This window comes from Aptenodytes patagonicus, chromosome 7 (assembly GCF_965638725.1).
Source record: "Aptenodytes patagonicus chromosome 7, bAptPat1.pri.cur, whole genome shotgun sequence".
NCBI lineage: Eukaryota > Metazoa > Chordata > Aves > Sphenisciformes > Spheniscidae > Aptenodytes > Aptenodytes patagonicus.
The window spans coordinates 4,702,780-4,726,511 of record NC_134955.1 but is presented as its reverse complement, the minus strand read 5'-3'; the positions used below and the strand labels follow the sequence as shown (position 1 = coordinate 4,726,511).

The window sequence follows — 23,732 nt, the reverse complement described above, 5'->3', positions numbered from 1 at the left end:
CATGTATTGCAAGCTCCCTCATTCCAACGGTGTTAAAATCTAAAAGTGAAATCCGAGACTGATGTCATTAAATAAGAGGAGAATGTATCCAAAGCGGGGAGCGACTTTAAGATTCAAACATGTTTCATGGATGAAATTGGGTTTCCGTAATTTGTTGAGGACAAAGGTAGACACGATGAAAGCCCATCAATGAAAGCACAACGCATTGCTTGGAAAGAGATAAATGGATGCAAGAGAAAACAGTTTGGTAGCATAGAGGCGATGATGTAGGAAAGGTAAAATAATTGGGTCAAGTATGACTGGAATTGTGGTGGTGGAGAGAGGGGAAAACATATGGTATGACTCACAGGAAGGAATGATTATTTTATCAGTCACATGTTTAGCTCATTACAGCTAACGTAAGGTCAGCCCATAAAAACATGGTGAAAGAGAGAAGCAGAATGTTCCTAAAATTGAGAATCAGTCAGAAGCTACTGCAGAAAGGGCCCCAATCTCTAAGCCACAGCATGGAAGACACCTCTGATTCTACCCTCTGGATATTGGTGTTGGAGGCCAAGCCACCAGCATGCTTTGACCAAAAGCAATGACAAGCAACTTCATGTTGCCATATGGCATATTTGCTTTTAATCTATATTAACAAAAAAAAGGCTTAGTGGTTATCTTTAGAAGCCAACAAAGAATTTCAACAGAAATTAGAGCACAGAACTCCTATCCTGACTTCAGTTCGAAATCACAATCTTCTGATTTCAGAAAATTTGTGTCTTTCTTTTGCATGCACATTTAGGACATTAGATATGTATAAATGCAGATTTCTTGCCACCACCTGATCCATCTCATGAGTCCTTTGGTTCAGAAATGCTCTCAAAGCACAGATGGATAAATTCTCTACCTAGGAGTAAACAGAGAATACCACATAGTCCCAAAATACGGATTAAGTGGAGTATAAGGCTTTCCTGGATGAACATAACCTCTATGAACTTCAGTTGGCACAGAATACACATATCTCTTTCCCAGAGGCTCATGTTGCTGATTCTTCCGTCTCCTTTTCCCTTTCCTCTCTTTCCACAGAGACATACAGTTGCCTACGAATACATTCTAGCTATTTCCTGATAATATTCCATTCTTCCCTTCTGCATTCAAAACAGTTCTAGTTTTGCAAATTCTACATTATGTTTCAGTCATCTCTGAAAATAAAAATGAAATCTTTGCATAAAAATGCAAATGAAACATAAAACTATGCATGCGCATATCAGATAGTATCAAATAACATCAATAGTTTCAAAGAGATGTTTAAGGCATTAAGTCATGTTACGAAGAGTATTTCTAGCTGCAAGTTTCATAACAAGAATAAATCAATCTTGACTATGAACATGAAAGAAGGAATAAAACCTTTTTGAACACTCAAGGTGGTTTGCTCATTTCCCCCAAACCAAAACGAATGAATTAGTTGATATATATGAAAATTAACTTAAACTAACAACATAATCAGAGAAGATAAACTTTAAAGTTAAAATTAGATTAAAAAGATAAAAATATTACTTGGGGCTGATGAGAGCACATGCTAACTCCACAGTAGCTGCTGAGCTGAGCCTTTGTCAGTTAAGAAACAACAAAAAAAAAAATCATATAGTTAAAAAGAGCTGACCTCAGCCCCTGGACTTTGCTCAGGCACTAATCAGACTTCCAATGTTTAGTGCTGATCCTCTGGCTACTTATTGACCATATATACCTGGACACACATAAACATAGCCTCAAGCAATGTGGTAGTTACTCAGGGTCCCTGTGCTAACTCTGCACGCAGGTTTCGCACTGTTCCAATGCCACTTAACGTCAAATTAATTAGTCTTAAATTGCAGCAATCAGTGTTAATAAAAGTAGATGTTTTATTTTTAAAGAGAATATAAAAAACTTTTACTAATAAAAACAAATTACACACATTCTCATAATACTGCTGTAACAGCACAGTGTAGCTCCAAGTGTTTCCACTGTAGAGTATGCAATTATTTATCCTGGCCAAATGTGTATTTAACTGTATATACTTAAGCAACATAAGACTATCACGTGAAAGCCTTAATGCCTGTTTGTATAATAGCAGAGCATTTTTAAGCCCCACGCAGCTGCGTTAACACCGGGCTGTTTAAGCCTCAGGATGTTGGGGCTCATCTCAGAAAGATCAGGAGCAAAGTGACTACTTGTTCTGTGGAGTCTCAACTTCACTGTGAATCCTATTAGCTGTCATAAAAAGGTCACAAAGTCACCTTATCGTACTGCTGGAAAATCCCTATACCACGAGGAAGCTGAGGAATGGAGAAGAGCAGAACAGGACTTACAGATAAGAAGGGTATTGACCCCCAATATGGAATATCTTGTTGGCCACCGAGGAAGTTATCATGACACCAAGGAACGGCCTGATATAAATGCAGTGGCTCCAAGAACCCCGGGGCAGCAAAAATATAATTACACACTTTTGTCCCTGCACTCCTACTGCAAAATGCAGCACAGCTGCTCTCCAGAGCTGGAAAGTCCTACCAGTGGGGACAGATGTTCATTCTGCACGGTCCATATGCCCCAATTTCTGCACTTCTGTCTGCCCTCTGGCTTTCAGGAGTCACTCTGTACCCGTGGAACAGCAAACGCTGTGTAGACATACATGGGAAATGAGACGTTCCCTTCTTTATGAAAACCCAGGTGTAGCTGGTAGATCAGGTCTGTGAGAGGAGGGAAGAGAGTGCACCTCTTTCTGAAGTGCGATGGAAATAGGGAGTGAACCTCCGTTTTACCTGAACGTATCTTCTGCCTCGGTGAGTACTAGGTCAAGGACACTTTTGTTTCTTTTGACATCAGTCAGCCCAAAAGTATCCCCCTTACTTCATGACCTTCTTAGCACAGGAGTTGCCATTCAGGACAGCTGAAGGAGATGACTGCTTATGAAACATGTAGCATTTTAAATATGAGCTCAAAGTTGTGGATACCTTACAGCTTCTCCTGCTACGTTGCAGCGGTGGATGTGTATTGGATATACAGGGCTACGAGTACCATCCAACTTTAAACGTATTAGTTAGCTGTCCAAGTTAGGAGTCTCATTTCCCTGCATAGGCAACGGATCCTTCAAAGCATCTGGATATCCTGAATTCCCTGGAGGCTTCTCACTGATGATGTAGAGGGTGTCCCCTCACCCCCTCTGCAGTACCATGTTTGAAAGCTCTTCACTGGAGGCGACAAGATGGGAAATAAATGACTGAATATTCAATAAACATAATCAACAGAGTAAAGAAAAAGAAACAAAAAACCCCAGCAAAGTTCAGAAGAGCATGCAGGAAGACACATGCATCTCACATTTGGACTCAGAATTTTGATATCATTTTCCAAACAATACAATTACAGGAGACATTCAGCCATGAAACAGAAGGCCTAGATCCTGGTTATTAACATTTATATTTCTATTAACAAGTAAGCTAATACTAATAGAATGTTATTATAATCACAAGAGAATACATAGCTGTAGAACAGAAGCAAAGAAAACTAATGAAAAATTCCAGTGAAATGTACAATTATGGACAACTCCAAAGCTCCAATAAACTATCTAAGAAGGGCAAACAAAGACCAAAGGGAGAATCTTTAGGTTTTCGGGTAATGAGACATTTAGAAAAGCACACAATAGTTGAAAAAAACATCTGTCTTGAGATTTGCTTTACAGCCACAATGAGCTTCCACGCTCGTCAAACAGCCCAAAACTAGGATTCTTATTTAGGAGTCTGACAGCTGTCTGCTATTAGTTTTATCTATTCAATCTCCAAATCCCAAACTCCGAGGTTACTGGTGTAGGTCAGTCGTGAGACTATGTTGACTCTCTTGCCATTCGACATGGAGAACCAAGTAACAAAGTCTGCACTATGTCAGCAAGCATTTCACATTCTTCGGTTTGTCATGCAAAGTACAAAGACCCTGATACAGTTCAAAATGGCCTTTGTATCTACAATCTTGTTTACCCTTGGAATACAAGCTTAATTTCCCACATGCCTAAAGTGTTTTAAAAGCCACTTCATACAACAGAAAAGACAGTGCTAATCTCTGGCAATGGAACCAGGAATATTGAGGGTTTCAGAAGAGCCTCCAAATCAGCAGTTAGATCAACTTTATACTTGGACACATAAAGTGGGTGTGTATGAAAGGAAATGTCACTTCAGGAAAATCTAGTTCTGGTGGCGTAGGATCACGATTTTGCCATCCCTAGATGCAAATGATTCAGCTGCTTAAATTAGGCCGTTTTTCCTATTTCTACAGAATCAGTATCCACAATTCTGAAAAAGGTAAGGTCCCTTCACCCGTACACGTGCAGCAGTGCAACCTTGAAGGGAAAGCAACAAACTGTCCACAGTGGAATACATGGGCAAAAAGAAAGTCCTAACTTAGCCACGATGAGTTGCTCCCTTGAGGGCACCTGCCACCTTCCATTAGCTTTGTAGTGAACTTCAGCTCCTGGCTTGAGCATTTTAATTAGATGCTAGAGCAGAGGTGGAAATACCCCTTAAAATATAAAGGAATGCAGAATCAGAATCACAGCAACGAAAGCAAGGGGCATGACGCAAGGAAAAAAGTTTCAACAAGAAATGCAATTCCTAAAGCCTAGATCCAGCCTCTCTCTTCAGTGTTTACATCTAAGCAAAAAAGCAACTCCGAAGAAGGGGCTTAAAAGCTGTAGTGACAGTCAAGCACGCACAGACTGCCTAATCTACTAATTCTGGAGGGAACAGCTTGCAATTGCAGGGTGTTTTGTTTGGTTGGTTTGGTTTTAGTGTAGAGTGGTAGAAATGTACATCCTCATTGGAAGAAAGTTCTTGAAAAAGGCGAAGAACTGCTCTCAACTGCCTTGTCAGCCTGTGGAGCTACTAAAACAGGTATTAGCTGGAAGAGAAGAATAAGGTAATTCTTGGCTTCTTGGACGCACATAGGTCCTAACTGCAGTAAAATCTGCTTTTTTTGGTGGCCAGGGATACATGGAAAAGGGACTCTCCCATAGGAAAACAAATTGCGTTTTTACAAAAAGTCAGTTAACTAATAGGCACAAAACTGCTTCAAGTACCAAACCCCCCCAACGTCAATCATGCACCCGCTATTGCTACATGACGTGACAATCTAGAGCCTGGATAGAAATTTTTAATCAAATACAACCCCTGCTGAAAAATTATCGACTTCCTTAAGTCACACCCTCCTCAAAACTCTTTCTAGCCTTCAGACAGCTCCCAACCTCGCTAAGTTGATTGTTGGAAGCAAACTATTTGCTGACCATCATGCAATGAGTAAAATTAGACCAAGCCTGAGAAACAAACAATACTTTCCAACATATCTCCATTCCATCATGCCTCTCTAAACAGAATTGACACTATCACCAAATCCTACATAAGTGCTTCCCAGAACGTAGTATACCATATGTATCCCCAAAAGTATGTGTCTGGAAAAAAGTGGGGGGGGGGGGGGGGGGAAGTATTGCTGTGCCCACTGAACGAATTCACATGCAAGCCACAAAGCTGAGAAGAACCTGGTTACCCAAGGGGGCAATTCTCACACAGCCACTTCATCTCTGACCTCTTCCTTCTCATCTTCAAGAGTTCTATAAAGCATCTTCAAAGAATAAACCAGAGTATTAAAATAATAACTCTAGTGGATATTAAAAACCATAGATTCAATAAAGAGACAGCCTTTACAGCCTGTAATAATTTGCTCCCTCTCCCCAGTTAACCCCTCCATGTTACACAGGTGATAAATCATCCATCTCTCTCTTTTCTACAGCACGCAAACATCATATCGTGCCTTTCCTTGCTAGATCTTCCTCTGCTTCTTAGGTATTGTCTGTCTTTAAGGGTCAGTCTAAACTACTAATACATCCAGGCAATTTTAGAGCAACTGTTCTTCAACTTGTATTTAGTAATGGAAATTCTTGCTTCTGTTTTAGATCTGAAGAAAAGCTTACCTGCCCAGAAGTTTGTCATCTTTAGCCCACTGAAACGGATCTGCCAAAAGACATTGCTTCCCTTGACTAACCCTGCCTTGTTTGAAAGTAGAATGTTTTTTTTTTCCTTTTGGTACTGCTAATTTCAGCCCTCGGGTATAGCTACTATACCTTTGCTTTCAAGTACTATTTGTTGCTTAACTTTGCAATTACTTTATGTAACCTAAAACCACTTTGGATTACAGCTTGTAAAAAGATACCTTGGAAAATAAAAGTATATGGTATTGTGATTCTAATCAGCAGATCCCAAGGCCATAAACTTCAAAGAATCTTTGCAATGTGAATTTCCCTGTTTCTGCGAGTCAGTTTTCAAGATAAATGTGGGATCTTTCAAAGACAGAGAGATAGGTATCTATAGGTACCAAGGTACAACTCACATATTTAGAAGCAGTAGTATTTTTTCTTACTTAGTGATAAAATCCAAACTGATGGTCAAGCAGAGCAGAAGATGTTAGGCATGAATAATTTCACCAGTCCTGTGACTTTGCTGTTAAGTAACTATATACGGGCATATATTTACAAATCGCAGTGACTCACAGCACGGATACAGTGAGCAATGAATGCTCGGGTGTTGGCACTTACTTTTTGTTCTATATTATCTTAAAACAATTTAGAGACTTTTAAATTATTTGCTTGAAAACTATGCTTACTTAGTATATAGGATGCTTATATAGGGGTGTTTCACTGTCCTAGCAAAGGCAAAAATGGGAAAAGTAGAATTCATAAATTATTTTAATCGTAACGACTGAGTGCAAGTACAACTGCCAGGGCTTTCTGGAAGTGCAGGAACTGTGAACTGATGGCATGAAATCTTCCTGGTAGAGTGGTAACAGCTTGGCAGCAACTTTCTTAGCTGATGTCTCCCTAGGTCTGTAGATGACTTCAATGGATATAGTTACTCCTCCTGACAGAAAGGACATCCTCCCTCCACAAACCCATTCACATAAAATACCAGATGAATCTCCCTGCAAGTTCATTTACCGTGAACCTCCACAAACACTTATGTCAACGCTCCTGAGGGAGCATCGCAGGAGCAGGAGATGCTGTGGGGGAAGGAGATGATGGGAATTCCACTGCCATTACAATGCAGGAATAACTATTTCTATGTATTTTTACAACAGTTGGGTCCATCTGAAGTTTAAGATATAACCCAGTCATGTTTTAACATTTTAAGACAAAGACTATCCAGTCTATGTGTTTATATGTGTCTATTCCAGACACATTTTCTCTGTTTTTCCCCTTTTCTTATGCATCATGCTACCACTGCTAGAGTAGCAAAACGACAGTACGGATGAGATGGGTAGCAATGGGGTAGCATTGCTAATGGATATTCTCTGTGAATGGAGGACTTACCTCCTCATCTGCCAAGCCAGGAATTGCAGACACCATCATTTAATTTTAGCTGCATTGTCTCAGTTAAGAAGAAAAACTGAAAATACACGCTTAGGACTTAAAGCTGTCTTATCCTAATATAAAACTACATAAAGAATATCTTAACAAAAATTTCCTTTTTCTTTTTCTTATACTGTAACATTTTACCATTGTCTACAATAAAGTAGCACCTAAAAAGAAGAAAATTTGATGCAGCTTCTTGTGTGATACCCATCAGCACCGTGTCTGTAATTCTGCTTTCAGTGGAATTTGCCTCTTTCCAAAAGCAGTGACATCTCCTTCTCTCCCCATTTTTCAGAACAGGCCAGTATTGCCCCCAACTTGATGACTTGCTGCAACTTGCTTTTCAGCTCTTCTGAAGTGTGATCCACGTTCCCATGGTTATGAAGGCAGTCCAACAATCTCCCTCCAGCACTGAACGCTAACCTATCTTTTTAGTAATCTCATCACTGTAACAGGATTAAAGAAATTAAATTGCAGTTAGTGAATTTAAACATACTCCAGTCAAAGGGTTTTACTCCACGAATGAATGTGAAGCGTTGTCTACCACCTGAGCCAAGAGACATATAAATAACCTTAATCTGTTTTTATAAAATGCAAAATAACAGCAGAATACTACTCTTCAGCTATTTTTGAAAGCCGTAATTTTTACCATTTGTAGAAATTATTATAAATCATAGCATCTGAAAAAAGCTGCACTCAATGACATTCTTATTAATAGTGACATATCCGTGCTCCTCATGGAATGTCCTCTGGCTTTCTGCTCGGTTTCTGCTTCACTTCCAATTCTTCTTTTCTGTCCGTCTCCTCTCCTGGTTCCACAGCCTCCTCTGGGATTATCCAAAAATCTTGCCAAAAGCAGGAAATGCTACCAAAATGCTACCAACCGCCAGGAGCCAGCTTCAGTCACAAGCCCTTCTGAGAGTTAAACTGAATATGGTCTTGTTTTTAACTAGGAGCGTGACAAGACTGTCACTGTAGTCATCATAGATCCGAGCTATGATACAGAAACACTCTTGAAGTGCATGCTCAAGACCTGAGCTGTGTTTTACCTACAGTCCACCAATGCCGTAGCTGTTGGAAGTACCCAGACAACGTAATCTGCTATCTGATGAGACAGGTCCTTACAGTCAGAAGCTGGGAAGACCTTTTTATGCCCTACACTCTTATGCAAAGACATGTAATTCACGCAATCTCAAATTAAATTGTAAAAGTGAAACAACGCAGGTTAATCATGCTTGGAAGCAGTTATTTAAGCATTTCATCACTGAGGATTTTTGAAAAAGTCATATAGACATTTCCCTAATAACAGCATTAAAATTACTCTTGACAAGCTCACATTCATTAATATAGTCTCCTGTCCTGTTCACAAGGATATGTTAAATCAGCACAGGTCTGAATTATCTTCTCTAAATAATAGGTTATACAAGTAAGCAATTACAGAAGGATTTACTCAAATCTAAGTTTTGAATTTCTTCCCTCTTATCTGTATGTATTCATAAGTGCAAGTTACATATATGAAAGGGCAGAATTCAGTCTCAGATCAAGCAGCTGCACCTGACAATGTGAAATCAACTTAAATAACCAGATAGCACATACCAAGTCCATATACATAGAAGAGACAAAACCATAGGTGGCTAATTTGCAACCTTTAAAAAAAAAATAATCACCAACTAAATAAAAATAAATGCCTTTTTTCATTAAAAATGCCTTTGTTCTATACAAACACAAATTGTCTTGAAGTGAATAAATAAGCTCAGCTGTGTTGTGCAATGATTACATTAACCTTGCAATCAAGCATTAAATTAAATTGCCTTGTTTGGATTTCCCTGCTGCAGGGGAAAATGTACCTTCTAAGGTCTGTGCTTTATGTTACCAGAGCCAACGAGTAAAAGCTTCACAACTAAACTTCTACAATTAATAACACAAGAAACCAAACAAGTAAGCATATTGCAAAAATTCCTCTGACAACTTTTTAATGATTAACTTTATACTCAAAGGTTTGTAGCCTTTCACACTTGTTCTCCCACGCATTCAATTAACATCTGCTTTGAACAAGTTAAATGTAATCTTCATACGTTTTCTAGGTGTACCAATAAAGCAGCTCAGCACTCCTGCTTGCTGCCTCCATTCACAGAACGAAGAAAGCGATTCATTACTGCACCGTTTTATTCAACTCCTTTCCCTTATGCCAGTTTTCACCCTGGAAAACTGCTGCTCAAACCAAGATTAATTTTTTGTTTAAACTGCACATCGTGATCACCCAGCAACCAAAGAGGAGCTATTTTTAAATCACTGCCCTATTGTCAGAAAACTCTGATTTCCTGCATAAGGTGAGTAGGCTTACATTCTAAATAGAAAAGACTAAATCAAAACAACACATAATAATGTCACCAACTCTGGGACCAAGGGTAATTTTTCTGTGATCCTGTGTTGCAGCTAAATTGCCAGCCGTACAGAGCCTTTACTGTGTGTAAAGTCCGTCCCCTCCATGTGAACTGAAAAAATGATTTTCCAAGCTGAAACAATTGACATAAACTAGGGATTGCACTTCAGTGTGTCACAATCCCATTCTCAGTGGAATATATTTAAACACACAAATAATCTCTCTTGTCGAACGTACGTAATTGGTCCTGATGTGTGGTGTCTTCAGGTAAGGAGCTTAGCAAATAAAATGTGAGAATAATTTACATGCCAAGAAAAAATGTTGCAAGCGCAGAAAATATTGAACAGGGGAAGGAATCAGCGACGAGGAATGTATCACTAGCTCTCCAGAAGGCTGACTGTTACTTAAACAATAATATAATTTATATCAGACCAACTCTGTATTGTAAACAGATAGCTTCTGTTAATGTGGCAATGTTCAGAAGCCACAGCAACAGACGAGGATGACACTTGATTAGTCTCCAGTTGCATCACCAGGTGGCAATGCCTTCACCCGCAGGGGCCAGTGCTGTTGGCCGAGTACGGGTTTCAAGTTGCAAATTTCAGAGAGAGATATGAGCTCCTGAAAAATCCAGGCGTATTTTACAACTGGCAAGCATATGCTGACTTAGTGATTGAAATTGAGCTGAGATTCTCTGAGAGGTTTTAGTTCTTTTGTTTAGATTTACCATCCTGCTTTTTACTAGTATCAAGAGAACACCAAAGCAAATTTAGTGTGGCTTTCTTTGAAAACAAGGCTAGATTCTCCATCACTTCTATTTCCTTAGTAATCCATGCATGACTATCAAGAAAGTATCAGTCATATCAAACTCAGTCAACTGCATTATGTCCCAGGAAAGACTTATCAATAACAAAACAAAAAGAGAAAATACTTTTAGTTCAGAAATTGGTTCAAACCTGTAACTCAAAATCCATGTTTTATACTTAGGGGCCCCTCATGGAAGAAAAAGGATACGGTTCACTTACTGTATCAACAGTAACACTCATCAGGCTTCGGGTTTGGAAGGGAAAGAAGCAGCTATAGGCTGACGCCATTAAAAGCAAAAGAATTTAACCCATTTATCTCAACTCTAACAGAATATAGGTCTCATTACTGTCCATCTCCCCGGCTTCCTTTATGATCGCACTCCTGTAAGTTACGGATTTTTAGTCCCCTAAGTCTTGGTCTTTGGCCTTGACCATTCACACTGAATCACTGGACTTGGAAGAATCAGTGGAAATGAGAGGAGAATTAGGGTTTTTTTATTTCAAACACTATTAAAATAGAAGTTTTACAGTTTCTTGTGTTGCGTCCTGCCCACAAAAACCCAAATGAGATTTCAGAAGAGAAAGTCAGCATTTATCCTGACACCTCTGTGAACACATAACCTAAAATACTCTGGAGAAGCTTATATCCATGTATTCAGTGTCTGAATTCCCAAAGCTATTTAATCTTAGAGATCCAATATGCATTAGATACAGCGTGAATCAAATGCGCCATTATATGCGAGCATTTGCTGGATGAGACCTTACCTGTCAGCATCTCCGAGTCCCAGTGAAGTATTACGCTGCATCGTCTCCCGCACTGCAGCCATGCCATCAGGCAGCCGGTTTAGCCTTCGAGTATAGAGGCCCAGACCACCATCCGTCATATACCTTTAAAGCAGCAAAACAAAATGTCATGTTTACTAAAACAATAAAACTTCCAGATATTACTGTAGCTCATATCTTCTGCATGTTTTTAACTGTATATTGCAATTTCCCCACTTTTGAGTTAAGGATATTACTCGGAATATGTATGAAGCAATGAAAACTTTATTTTTTGCCTCTCATTGTTCTCCATTACATCTTGCACTCTCTCTCATCAATGAGAATTGAATTTCAACATAACTGTGACAAAGGAAGAATACTTAACTTTCATTAAGGATGCCTAGATGGAAGTCATTTAATATTTCTGAATGCTATCATTAATTATCCCTTCCTGTCCAAAAAATGCATGGTTTATACCATCCTGAACTCTTCTGTGTGAGCTAAAACAGCACGATAGAAATATCAACGCTTTTACAAGTTAACTGCAAAAATCACACATTGAATTCACATTGAATTCATACAAAAATCACATTGAATTCATCCTAGATTTTGTCAATGGTCCATGAACAATGAGTAGCCCAAGGTTTATTGTGAGAAATCAAAGTTGCAGCATGAATGAAAAGTTTTTTTCAACCTTGTTTTGGCTCCTACATTGTACTCTGTCTGCAACTGTGACCTAGAGACATCTGCATCTAAAAAGTGTTACTATTCTTACATATTAAGAAGTGTCAGGTGTATATGAGATACTTCACAAATTGCTAAGATAGCACATTTCTTACTTTCTAGTTTAGCAACTGAAAAATTAATCTTAACGTGAACAGAGATGACACTTGGCAGACAAGGATGGAGAGATGTTGTGGATCCCCAGGAGCAATTCCTCACAATAACGCAGGCTACGTCATCCAGCATTTTTGCTGAAGTCTGTACCGATGCAGACAGCAACAACCATCGTGTAATGTAACTTCAGGATGTGGCGGTAACCAAGAAAAGAAAGTTTTAAAAACTGTACAACCACCTACCACTTTGGTTCAGTTTATGAGTAAAATATTTTAATATATTAATACTGAAACTAAGAAGTTACTCCAGTCTTCTCTTTAGTAGCTTCTCAATGAGCTGCCCTACATCAATATCTCAATAATGTTTTAAAATATTTTGTGGCCTTTCACAACTGTAGTAGGTAAACAAGTTCAAAGTGTCAAAATGAAACAGGAGGATTTTTCTCTTGGTTTAGCTTCATTTCTAAAAGTATTCCTGACTACAGATATATGCGAGCTAGCTTTAAAGTGGAAAGGCAAGTCCCATTCGCCCCTCAAGACATTGGCACGGAGCGAGCTCTGTGCTACCGCAATCAGTTCATCAGCCCAAGTACATCTACAGGAGCAGCACTGACAGTTGTGTAAACACACCGTAAGGATTTTCACACACCTGAGACTGAAGTAACTCTAACAACTCTAGCAATACGGCCACTGTCTCCGGCATACCGTTGGACACATAACATACCTCACCAAGTTAGGAGTTCATGGGATTGTATCCTCTTAATCCTTTAGCCACTCTTAGCGAAATGACAGCAGCCCACAGAATAATATCCAGATACACAGGACACCTTCCCTCTTGCTTAACGAGGCACGGAGCTTTTTCCCTAACAGCGAGACACCCTCATCCGCAGCAAGAACGGACAGATGCTCCTGGCTGCAGCCAGCAATGCCTCTGCTGGCGAGACGTTACTGCCACAGATGTACTTTACCCAAGCCAAATTCGATCACTACATTTATAAAAATGGGATGGTAAAGAGTCAAGAAGCGTTGGACAATCTGCTGCTCTGCATTTCAGTTAGATGTATAAATCTGTACGGGGCCTTCCCAGGAACCACCAAGGAGTCTCTCGGGGGAGTCTAACAAGGAGGTTGCTAAGCTCATCAAGTCAGACACAAGAGTATTCTCCGTTCAGCAAATCTGTGGGGACACGATTCTCCAAACTCATAAACAAAGACTGTAAAAAGCATGAGGAGCAGTTGCACTGTTAACTCGTGTGGAATTCGCCTTAGGTCTAGCATTCTAACTTTTGTATGACATAGTTATACATATTTTATCGTGGAAGAGTATTTTTTTCCTTAAGCTACTAAAATAAAAGAAAGGGAAAGAAAAGTGGAGCTTAAGACCATATTGTTATACAAACACGCAAACAGCATTTTGCAAAAACATCTAATGTACATACGCTAATTGGTTTATTGCAGATACTTGTCTGCACATGAAATATGTTTCTGTATGAATACCCATTGTACACATACTGGAAAACGCAGCTTTTGGCTTTGCTGTCAGATTTCTGGTGTATGACTAGTCCTTCGAGAAAAAAGATCAACTACAGCTGAAATAGGTTGTTCTCCATACTTATTACTCAGAATATGTGAAATTAAATGTATTACGCTTAAGAGTTAGCCATGCTGAAATCAACGGAAAGCCTTTTCACTAGCATCAACAGGTTTCATCCTCTACGCAGCAGCTCAGCAAGCTGATAGAGTAGAATAGTTCTGCAGCTGCATCAAACTGAAAACCAACAGTCAGATCTTCACTGGTTTTAAGCACCCATAAATCTTAAATAAGTCAATATAAGCTGGATGCCTTTGGCATCTTTGACAACTAGATCGTGAGTTTTTCTAACCAATACCCTGTAAAAAAGCAGAGACATAGACGATGACTTTTACCCACTTTATCAACAGGACAAGTTTCTTACATGCCAGAACAACACAAGATAGATTTTTGCGTTTTGAAACAGGTTTGTGTAATCACAGATTGAAAGCTTTATATCTTATTTTTATTACACGCACTGTCTTCTACCCAGGAATGTTTAATTCCAAAAAGATGCCAAAACCAACGATGCCTGAAGTCCTGCATGCAACAGTGAGGTGGGAGAAGAAGGAAAAGTACTAGCTTCTCAATTCTGTGGAGAATAATGCATTTACAACAAATACACTTTAAAATAAATGAAAAAAATAAATTCTCTACTATCCATTGGTTCGTAGGGAGGAGATTAAAAGTTACTGGTGCCACAAACCTCCAGCCGTTGCTTTCATTTCCTTCCTCTCTATCCCTTCAAACTTAAAATTGTCTTGGCTCTCAGAAACCGTCTTGCCTTTATGAATACAACATTATTATTGCTGCAGATTTTTGCTTTATGAGAAAGGAGGATATAATGAAGGTACATTTTTCTAAAGACAATCTTATAAGGTTTTACTCAGGGAGGAATAAAACCAGGAAATGTTTTTTATGCGTATTCTAACAGTACTCAACGCTATCTGAATTTATTGCCCTATCATACATCTACCCAATACGGAATGCCAGTATACTAGCCGCTCCTCTACAACGACCCATTGCAGTCCAAACAATTGTATTAGGCCAGTTATCAATTAGGTGTAATTTCTTTTACTTTTCTTATTAAAAAACATGACAAATTTGTACTAGATGCCTTGCTAGATTCATGAATCGTAAGAACACTGCAAGCACATTCAGTGCAAAAACAAGCGCTTCGAAGTATTTTTCTACCTGCCCCAAAATACGAAAAAGTTTAAATACATGATCTGGGAAAAAGCGTACTATCCAGACTCTGTGACTTTTATACAGATGGGTAAATTCTACATGTTCAAAAAATACAATAGCTCAATACAATAGGGATGGTACCAACAGCCAATGGGGAATGACTGCCTTTAATGAAGCCGAATATAATACTACTTAATGTATGGACAGCAAGACGGTGATGACGTTGGTTAAAAGAAGTTTCTAATCTTTTCAGGAATTAATGCTTAATACACATCTCCATAGTTTCACTCTTCATCAGCAAGCAAACAAAATTAACCAAACTTCTTTGAATATGAAAAGACTCAGGTTAAACAAAAGCAGTATTATGCACTTCTAACGTGCAACTGGAACTTACAGCCCACTTTCCAGGTGACGCTTTTTTCCTGTAAGAAAGTGGCTCCCTGCCCTGTATTACAGGCATAACGTAATTTGCTTTGGAGTTCCCTGGACAACGTGGACCTTTAAACTTCTCTTTTCTTTAGCCAAATACACCCTTTCTGTGCCTTTGAAATGTTGAACGCCGTAAGAAGTCCTTCCAAGTGCAATATTTTTAGGGTATTTCTGATGCTGAAGTGATTTATTTCCCTGTCCTGAAAAGCACGCAGAGGAAACAGGAACGGGTTATGCCAGGGATCAGTAAAATCCAGCGGTCTGAGTCACTTGACTTCTGTCTGCACTCCCTACTTACCCATGTATACAGCCAACAGCACGCCTACTTTTATGGTCTGACAACTCTACCACTTCATATATATATATTCATTTCACTCCTTAATGTATTAATATGGATTTTCCAATTTTGAAAATAGATAGCCAAGGGACAGGCATTCTTTACTTAAGTATTAGGAAGAGAAGGAGCAGCAAGTAAGTCAGCAGCGCACAATAGGCCGGGCAAGCCTACCCTGATCTGCTCAGCATCGCACGGCTCCGTAATCCCAAACCCACAAGCAGGAGAGCAGCAAGGTGCCCCAAAACTGGAGCTGACTCTGGCAGCCCAGGTGCTCCTGCCTTCCTCTTGGTGCTTTTGATTCAAGGTTAGTTTGGAAATAGCTGCCCAGGTGCCTCCTGGCAGAAGACCTGCCCAGCAACCCAAGTGCTTGAAACTTGAAGAAACAAAAAGCTTGTAGGAATTACAGCTTTTGGATTATTCCATGTGTCAACATCCGCTTTGACACTCAGAAGTGTTCTCTTTAGCTGCAGCAATAACACTGTTATCCTTAATGTTTTCCTTTAAATGTTTATTTTCATGAGGCTTCGTCTGCCTCGTCATTATAGTCAGTTAAACGAGATCAAGAGACTTAACAAGCTTTGAGTATCAAAGAAGGAGTCTCACTTTGCCAGTCGCTAAAAACCACCAAGAGCAGAAAATTCTCCATTGCTGTTTCTGAAATATGATAAACGTGATCAAAACAACCCTGTTATTGCAACCAAGAATTTGTTCTATATCTGACTTAAAAGAAATGTTAGCCTAACAGCAGGATGGCGACAACCCCAAAGTTCTCAGGTTAGTATGAATTTGGTCTGCATTTTCCGTCATGACATTGGAATTAGACCATATGATCTTTCCCCACGTTTCCCCCCCAAGTCCTTCCATCCATTATTCTTGTCTGATCACTCTCCGTTACAATGCCCACCACATCGGCACACTACTTGATCTCTCTAACCAAAGGGTTGAACATATACCCTGTCGACAAGCCTGTGGCTGGTTTAAATTCCATTCTTTGATCCATGTGAATTTCAACAAAGGCATTCAGGAACAGGATTAGGCCCTGAGCTTTCAGGTTGGGACTGCTAATACAATGCCCAAATCCCTAACATCAGACCAAATATTACCTTTCAGGTTCATAGAAGCACAAACCTATTGCTCATTTCATTTAAAATTTAATTTTATATTTAAGGCAGTCTGTAATTTATAAATTAATAGACTTACTAATAATCAGTAAGTATTTGCAATTAACAAACTCACGAATGAACTATGCATTGTTTTGAAGATGCTCAAACATGGAGCATCATGGAGTAAACCCAGAAAAAACAACAAATGACTTGCAGTCTCAAAAATCCTAATCACTGCTGGGAAGAAGGAGATACCTGTTCCACTAATGGGTAAGATAGGAAAAATGAGATTATGCAAAACTTAATAAGCATATTTTAGTTGCATAGTTTACTTGGATAAACCTCTCACCTGTAAATCACTAATAACATGAACGGTAGCTGCTTATTCACACTGTCCAAACCAGTCTAGAAGCAAACCAACTTCACCCCCGTTAACTACTTAATCCTCAGACCTTTTTCTGGGAAAAAAAGAAGAAATCTACAGAAAGAAGTGGCTTCTGTGAAATCAGTACTTTTCTATTTGGAGATGTATTAAGACTGCCTGGCACATAAGTCCTTCAGCAGCCATCAGATAACAATTTTTGGGCACTGCTGCCCAGGGCTAAATTTATTTCTACATGTCTTCTCAGCTGGGTCACCCTTTCAAGAAGTCTGCAGGCTTGTTACTGTAAAACTTGCATTTGCTAAGGGAAGGAATTCCAAGGACAGTATAGCCTGTAAGGGAGGCTGCTTGCCTCCTTGGGTGGCTACTGCCACTATGGGTCAAATCTCATACATGCCCCCACATCCTTTCCCTCCAGGACAACGGCGTCTTATCGAGCTTCTGAAGAAACCGGTTTCCTGTGGAATTAGCAGTCTTACATAGATGTAGTTTAAGAGAAACTGTCAGTATGTAAGAGAAGAATATTAGACTGAAAGAAAGCATCTCTCACATCACCGCATCCATTCCTGTTTCAAAGGAGACTCTTCTAGTACACGATCCTCTTTCCAACACTCAATCAACCTGTCTGCCAAATGCACCTTAAGCCTAAATTCACCTTCCTCTCAAGGAAGAGGCTTGCTCCACCGTCATTTTTAAAACTCTTTTACAAATCTAGTCAGCCCATCCAAGATGATGACATGGATTAGGCACTGAAAAGCGTCCATTTAAGGTAACTGGACTTTCAAAAGCTAGAGTTAGTAGAATAAGATTATATTGATATTTTTGTATTACCTTTCTTTAGGCTGTTTCTGAGAAGAAAGGACAGTTTAAAGCTTTACTTATTCCTCTTCATCTATGTTGGAGTTGAATGGTCCTTCAGAAATGAATGGAGCACTGTATCTTGAAGGAGAACTCTGGCTATGGCAATGAGACTTCAAATGCCAATATTAACTATTAACAGCCCCAAAAGCAGGCGTCAAAGGAGCCAGGTGATTAACGTATGTACAAGAAGATAGCAAGACCCGAGAAAACTCATGGGAAGAGACTAGGACAGATCCTCCCCAGACTCCACAGAGGAATTTGGGCAGTGACTCTTCAATGACTTTGCTAGGAGACGCGAGGGCTTCATTAAAGCATTAGGACTTCATTAGGATTAGAAGAATTTTTCCCCTTGTAACCAAATGACCAGTAAAAGCTTAATTATTTTTAAGATGCAATCTTACTTAACTATATTTATTGCCATTTCCCAAATTTTTCCCAAACTGTATCTTTAATTCTGAGTAGGTTTAGTTCAATCCAGTGAGACCAAGTTTATCCCAAATTGTGTGACTTAGAGGCCTTGGCTCAGAGCTGCGAGCGTTGCCTGTACGCAGGAGTCAGGCCATAGCAGATGTTAAGTCTGGGGTCTACGGCAAAGCCTCTTTAGCCCAAATCTATGTCCAGCATACCCAGATTAAAGGTGAGCAGCACAAAAGGGTAACTAAAAAAAAATTGCTCCCTTCTCTGTCTGAGGGGATTAAAATCCACATACTCATCTCACAGAAGAATTCATCTGACAACCGGACTAACCTAACACTAATGCCAGACGAAATGCTCTCCAGAGGATGGAAAAAGGCATCAGCCATCCACCTTACTGGAGCTGGGCCAGCGGGCAGTGAGACCCAAATGGGTCACTATGCTGGAAGGTCCACCCATACGAAGGAGAGTAAATCACAGCACAGCCATTACGGCATTTGGAAGGAGGAAGGACTAAGCCCTGGGGTTCCAATTCCCAGATGGTTTCTGAAATTTACCCAGTCATTCGCTAACATAAAATGAACGACCCATCCTGGGAGAGGTGACCAGAGACGGTAACCTGACAAAATGAGGTAGACAAGACTGGAAAACACCCAAGAGGTCAATCCTTTCAGGTGTGCCAAATGCCACTCTGGACCCCAGTGAAACATGGGTGGAAACTCATTACTTAAGAGAGGACAACGATCACACCTACCAAGCACAGGCTGTCAGCCTGGAGCAAGCTGAAGACCCACCAGAATCAGGCAGCTGTTCAACAGGGTTTTGCATATGCCAATTTTGATTTAAACACCTAAATCCTTTCTCAGAATCTATTTCAATGAATATCATAGAAATAAGCTATAGAATAAGCGATCCATTTTGCGTTGTCCTCCTTAATTTTGTTAGGGAGAGGGACGACGTGTGACCAAAGAGAAGTAACGAGGGAGTGCTGCTTCTCCACACGTTCTCAGCAGGGTCAGCAGCGGAGGAAGAGTTACTCCACAGCGACTTTCAACTCCCTCATGCCCACTCCTTTCCTGCAGATGATCCACATCGACAAAGTGTGTATGACTGCATCTCCCTCTACTGGCTAGCCCCAGAGTGGGACTGTATTTTGTCCTCTAGAAGCTGTTCTTTTGCTCAAATTAAAAAACCTGTTGGCACTGAAGCAGCAGTTCAAACACGGCTGAGGTGTTTATCACAGAAACAAGCCCAGAGTGGGATAATGGCTATTAAACGGTATTTTGGTAGTCACTGACAATAGGACAGTATGTACAAGTAAGCAAAAAACACAACACACCACAACTTGTGAGTTCGTTTTACTGACAAACACTGCATGTGACCTAACGTGGCCCTTTTTAGCAGTATACTGAATAAGAAGCTTGATTCCAGCTGATCTCTAAGGTTATGACTCACAGGCCTACGATGTCTTCCTATGCTGAATCCTACACTGCAAGAAAAGTTCTATGAGGGCACGTGATCCGAGATATCATTTGTGATAAACAATCAAGCACTGTTTTATTGATGAAGCTGACACCAGAACTATTCGTGAACTGAGCGCAATATTTAAGAACATTTAAAATAATATACAACATTAGTAATATTGAAAATGCTTATGTAATATTCTAGTCATGTCTCCTGTAAAGATCTTTAAGTACAGTTCTTGGAATAAGAATATTATTGTGATTTAAACACTGCCATAATTTTTTCTTTTCATTCCCACAGCACCAGGACATCTATGACTTCAAATCCAAAAGCTAGTTCTGAACCAGTTTGAACACAGTTTACTAAGAAGTCAGAAGTCAAGGTTTCCTAATACCTTTTCATAAAAGTCAAAATTTTGAGTTTGCTTGCCTGACCCCTTCATTATTTGTGTTAATTATCTATTTACCATATATAGCTACTATTCTGCAATGTTGAAAAGATCAAAATGTAAGAAGCCAGTCCTAGCAAGACAGAAGGCAGTTCAAATAAACACTCTGCTCAAACAGAGAAGAAAAATAAAATAAACCTCCTAGCGATTCTCAGTCATGTTGAAGTGTTACAGCCATATAAGGAATGCAGTTTTACCCATCCACTGTATTTAGATGAAATCTTATCACTAAAATCATACCATTTAAAGACTAATGTCCAGTAAAATGACTAACCCACTGTAACTCCAAGTGTACAGAAAAAAAACAGTGGTAATCACCATGGCAAAAAATAGGTCAGAAAAGACTATAGCTAGCACTGGGTGAACAGGTTCTCATTCAGACCATGATTAGCTCAGCCACTCTTGATTTCTAGCTAGCCACGCGTTACCTGGAGCAGCAACCATTCCTGTTACAGACAGCTTAGAAGGAAATGGTTTCTCTTAACTGCTGTTACCAAGAACAAGTTCTCATTAGCAGCAAACTGCAGAGTCCTCCTTTTCTTTCTCTAAAACCTTAGCCCAAGTGAAGGTCTGTTACGCCCTGATCACATCTGAAAAAGATGTGTCACTGTCTGCCTGATAAATAGAACAAAATCAAGCAACCGAGCCGCAAGAATCCTACAAATACCAATTACGCTTCAACGTTCAATGAAATCAGTCCCTAATTTCAGCTCTTCATATCAAAGTCTTCTTTGCCTCCTAATAGATGTAACTCCTAAATTTCAGCCTACAACAGGACTCTTTCAATGATGGCTTTGGTCCATGTTACTCAAGGGTAGACAGGACTCTGCACCACAAAGATGATTTCTACCTAGGGCACAATGCTTTTGTGTGGGTTTGATTGACCTGAGCAGAAGCAGGGATTAAAGCCTGATTCCCCAGCCCAGAGTGGCCTGCTCTCCCTTTTAGCATCCTTTCATCCATGTTCCCAATTCACCTGCTCGTAGTGCTTGTACAAAGATCCCCGGGGGGCATAAAGGCTTGAATAAACAAGAAGGAATCGTAATCCCATGAGCATCGCGCACACAAACACATTAAGAGGTTGTGGAAATAGAGATCTGGAATGGGAAGGTATTGGTCCCAACGCATCAAATAAATGGGGAGTTTAATAAAACGATAAAAAGTCTTACCTCCCTACACAATCACCCCCAACAGCCGCTGCACACACGGGAGGTTGCTGCAAGGAGAATTTTAGCATAGGGCCTCTGAGCATCGTAGGCAGGCTGAGCCCTTCTGTCCTCACCTAATAGCTGAGGGAGCAGTTCAGTGCTAGGCTGGCTAAGTGAGGTATGACAGAGTCACTAGGTAACGTTTCGTAACGACATGCACTCAAAAGAGTGAGCTGGGCATGCCCCAAAGCCCAGCCTGGCATGCAGCAGACCCATGGTCCATGCACGGGGCCGCTCACATCTGCCCTGCCTTGAAGTACAGGCTCTAGGGCAGCTGAGCTGTCAAATCATCACATCTACATTTTGTTGGAACATAGCTGGAACAGCCATGCTTCTGCAAAAAAATTGTTTTGACAAGCTGCATTTGCAACTTCCTGAGAAAATTTGTGACCAGCACTGATCAGTATGTCCACGCTGTTAATTCTGCATAGAAAGCTGCACACTAGGATAATGAAAACAGGGGCAGAGGATTAATTAAATTAAAAGAAAAGACTTTTAAAAGGCCTTTCTGACCAACAGCTCTGGTGCTCCATTCCAAGGACAGATAAAAAGGAAATTAACTCTACATCTCATTAGAGAGAACTGGGGGCAGGAGGGGAAGGACAAAAAGAGGTAGGAATGTGTATGTCAGTAGCTAGAGGGAGACTGAAGCGGACAAAACCTTCTGAACAAACCCAAAAAAGCCATAAGAGTTAACGTCCCCACCTGGGACAACCTTTGGGGTGGACAGGTGAGACAATTCTGGGCTTTGAGGTGCCACTTTCTGACGAGGCTCTGAAGCCTCGAGCTCAGCCAGCCGCCGAAGGAGGTGGGTTGGGTGCTTACTCCCCACCTCACACAAATCCTAGTCCTGCTGCCTTGTCGTTCAGTCGATGTTTTAGCTCCCAGAATAAGTCAACTTCTTACCTTTGATCCATCCCCTGGAGACTTTCCTAGTTTAAGACATATTTTCTGCCCGTTTGGAAAAGATACTCTTTCTAACCCTATGAAAGCAATCCTGGTGTCTGCCAGAGCTCTGCTTGAGCAGACTTATTAAAGGAGGCCAAACGAAACTTCCCATGACCCAGTACATTTCAGAGAAAGCATCAGGATCACAGGGCTAAAATAGTTTATCTTGGCTATTGGATTTATTTTGGCTGTAACAAATATTTTGGCTTCCTTCCCTATCAGTTTGCCAATGAAAACACAGATCCAAGGTTTTCAGTCTGCAGGATTGTAGCAATTCTGAAAAATGACGAAGTGAAACACATACCAGCTAATAAAGAGCTATTCATGCTATAAATGCCCTCTTGTGCTGCTTTCCACATACTGTAACTCAGCTTCTGGAAATATTGGGCCTGTTCGCCCTAACATTGATCTCGGAGATTTGTTCTGCAGCAAGTCACACGGATGCTTTCTTTACAAGCAACCTCTCCGATTTCTAAGTGGTGTATTATTCCTCTCCCACAAAGGCACAAAGCTATCCTATTTTTTTATTATTGGGAATAAACCGACGTTGGGGAAGATAACTTAAGGAACAGGCTACCGAAACATCTGTCCATACCGGAGATAGTAATCCGACATTATTAGGTATCAGCGAGATTCACCAAAGGTAAGAAAGACCCTCATTTTTTTACCTCTCTCCATTTATTTTGGCATTATATCCAATGCTGTTATTGCAATTCAATATTGCAGTACTCCCTTCTCGGGGAATCCGCACACACAATTACTCTCCACAGGCTATGTAACCCCAACATGGTGGGGCTGCTTCCAGGAACGCTCCCTCCGAATGCCTACCGGTGCAGCAACGAGAGGACCTCCAAACCGCCCAACCTCCAAATCCTGCCCACAAGCTGGAAATGATGCTGGATCTCTCTGACGACGGATTGACGTAAAATACAGATTCTGCCCTTGGAACTTAGTCAATGACTACAACAGTGCTATATAAGTCGATAAACCAACTCACATTATTTAGCCAAATAGGCTTCTGTAGCTAAAGGCAAAAGATGTGGAAAAGAAAAAGACACTTGTACATATAACTTTTCCTGTCCCAAGAACTTTAAATTAAGATCTCATTTATCAATCTGTGGCTGGTTATATGAGTAAAAACTGAAGGTTATCGCCATCCTTTTAAAACTAGTGGGAAGTAAGAGTCAGG

The 23,732-nt window shown here is 40.2% G+C and overlaps 1 protein-coding gene across 7 annotated transcripts in view; it reads right to left on the bottom strand.

Moving 5' to 3' along the window:
• NAV2 (neuron navigator 2) overlaps nucleotides 1–23,732 on the bottom strand; it is a 241,580-nt gene that overhangs the window by 79,993 nt on the left and 137,855 nt on the right. For all 7 annotated transcript variants that reach the window (XM_076343813.1, XM_076343814.1, XM_076343816.1 and 4 more), the window contains one exon: nucleotides 11,360–11,482. In XM_076343813.1, coding sequence (XP_076199928.1) covers nucleotides 11,360–11,482 — 123 coding nt within the window. The remainder of the gene's footprint in view (nucleotides 1–11,359; nucleotides 11,483–23,732) is intronic.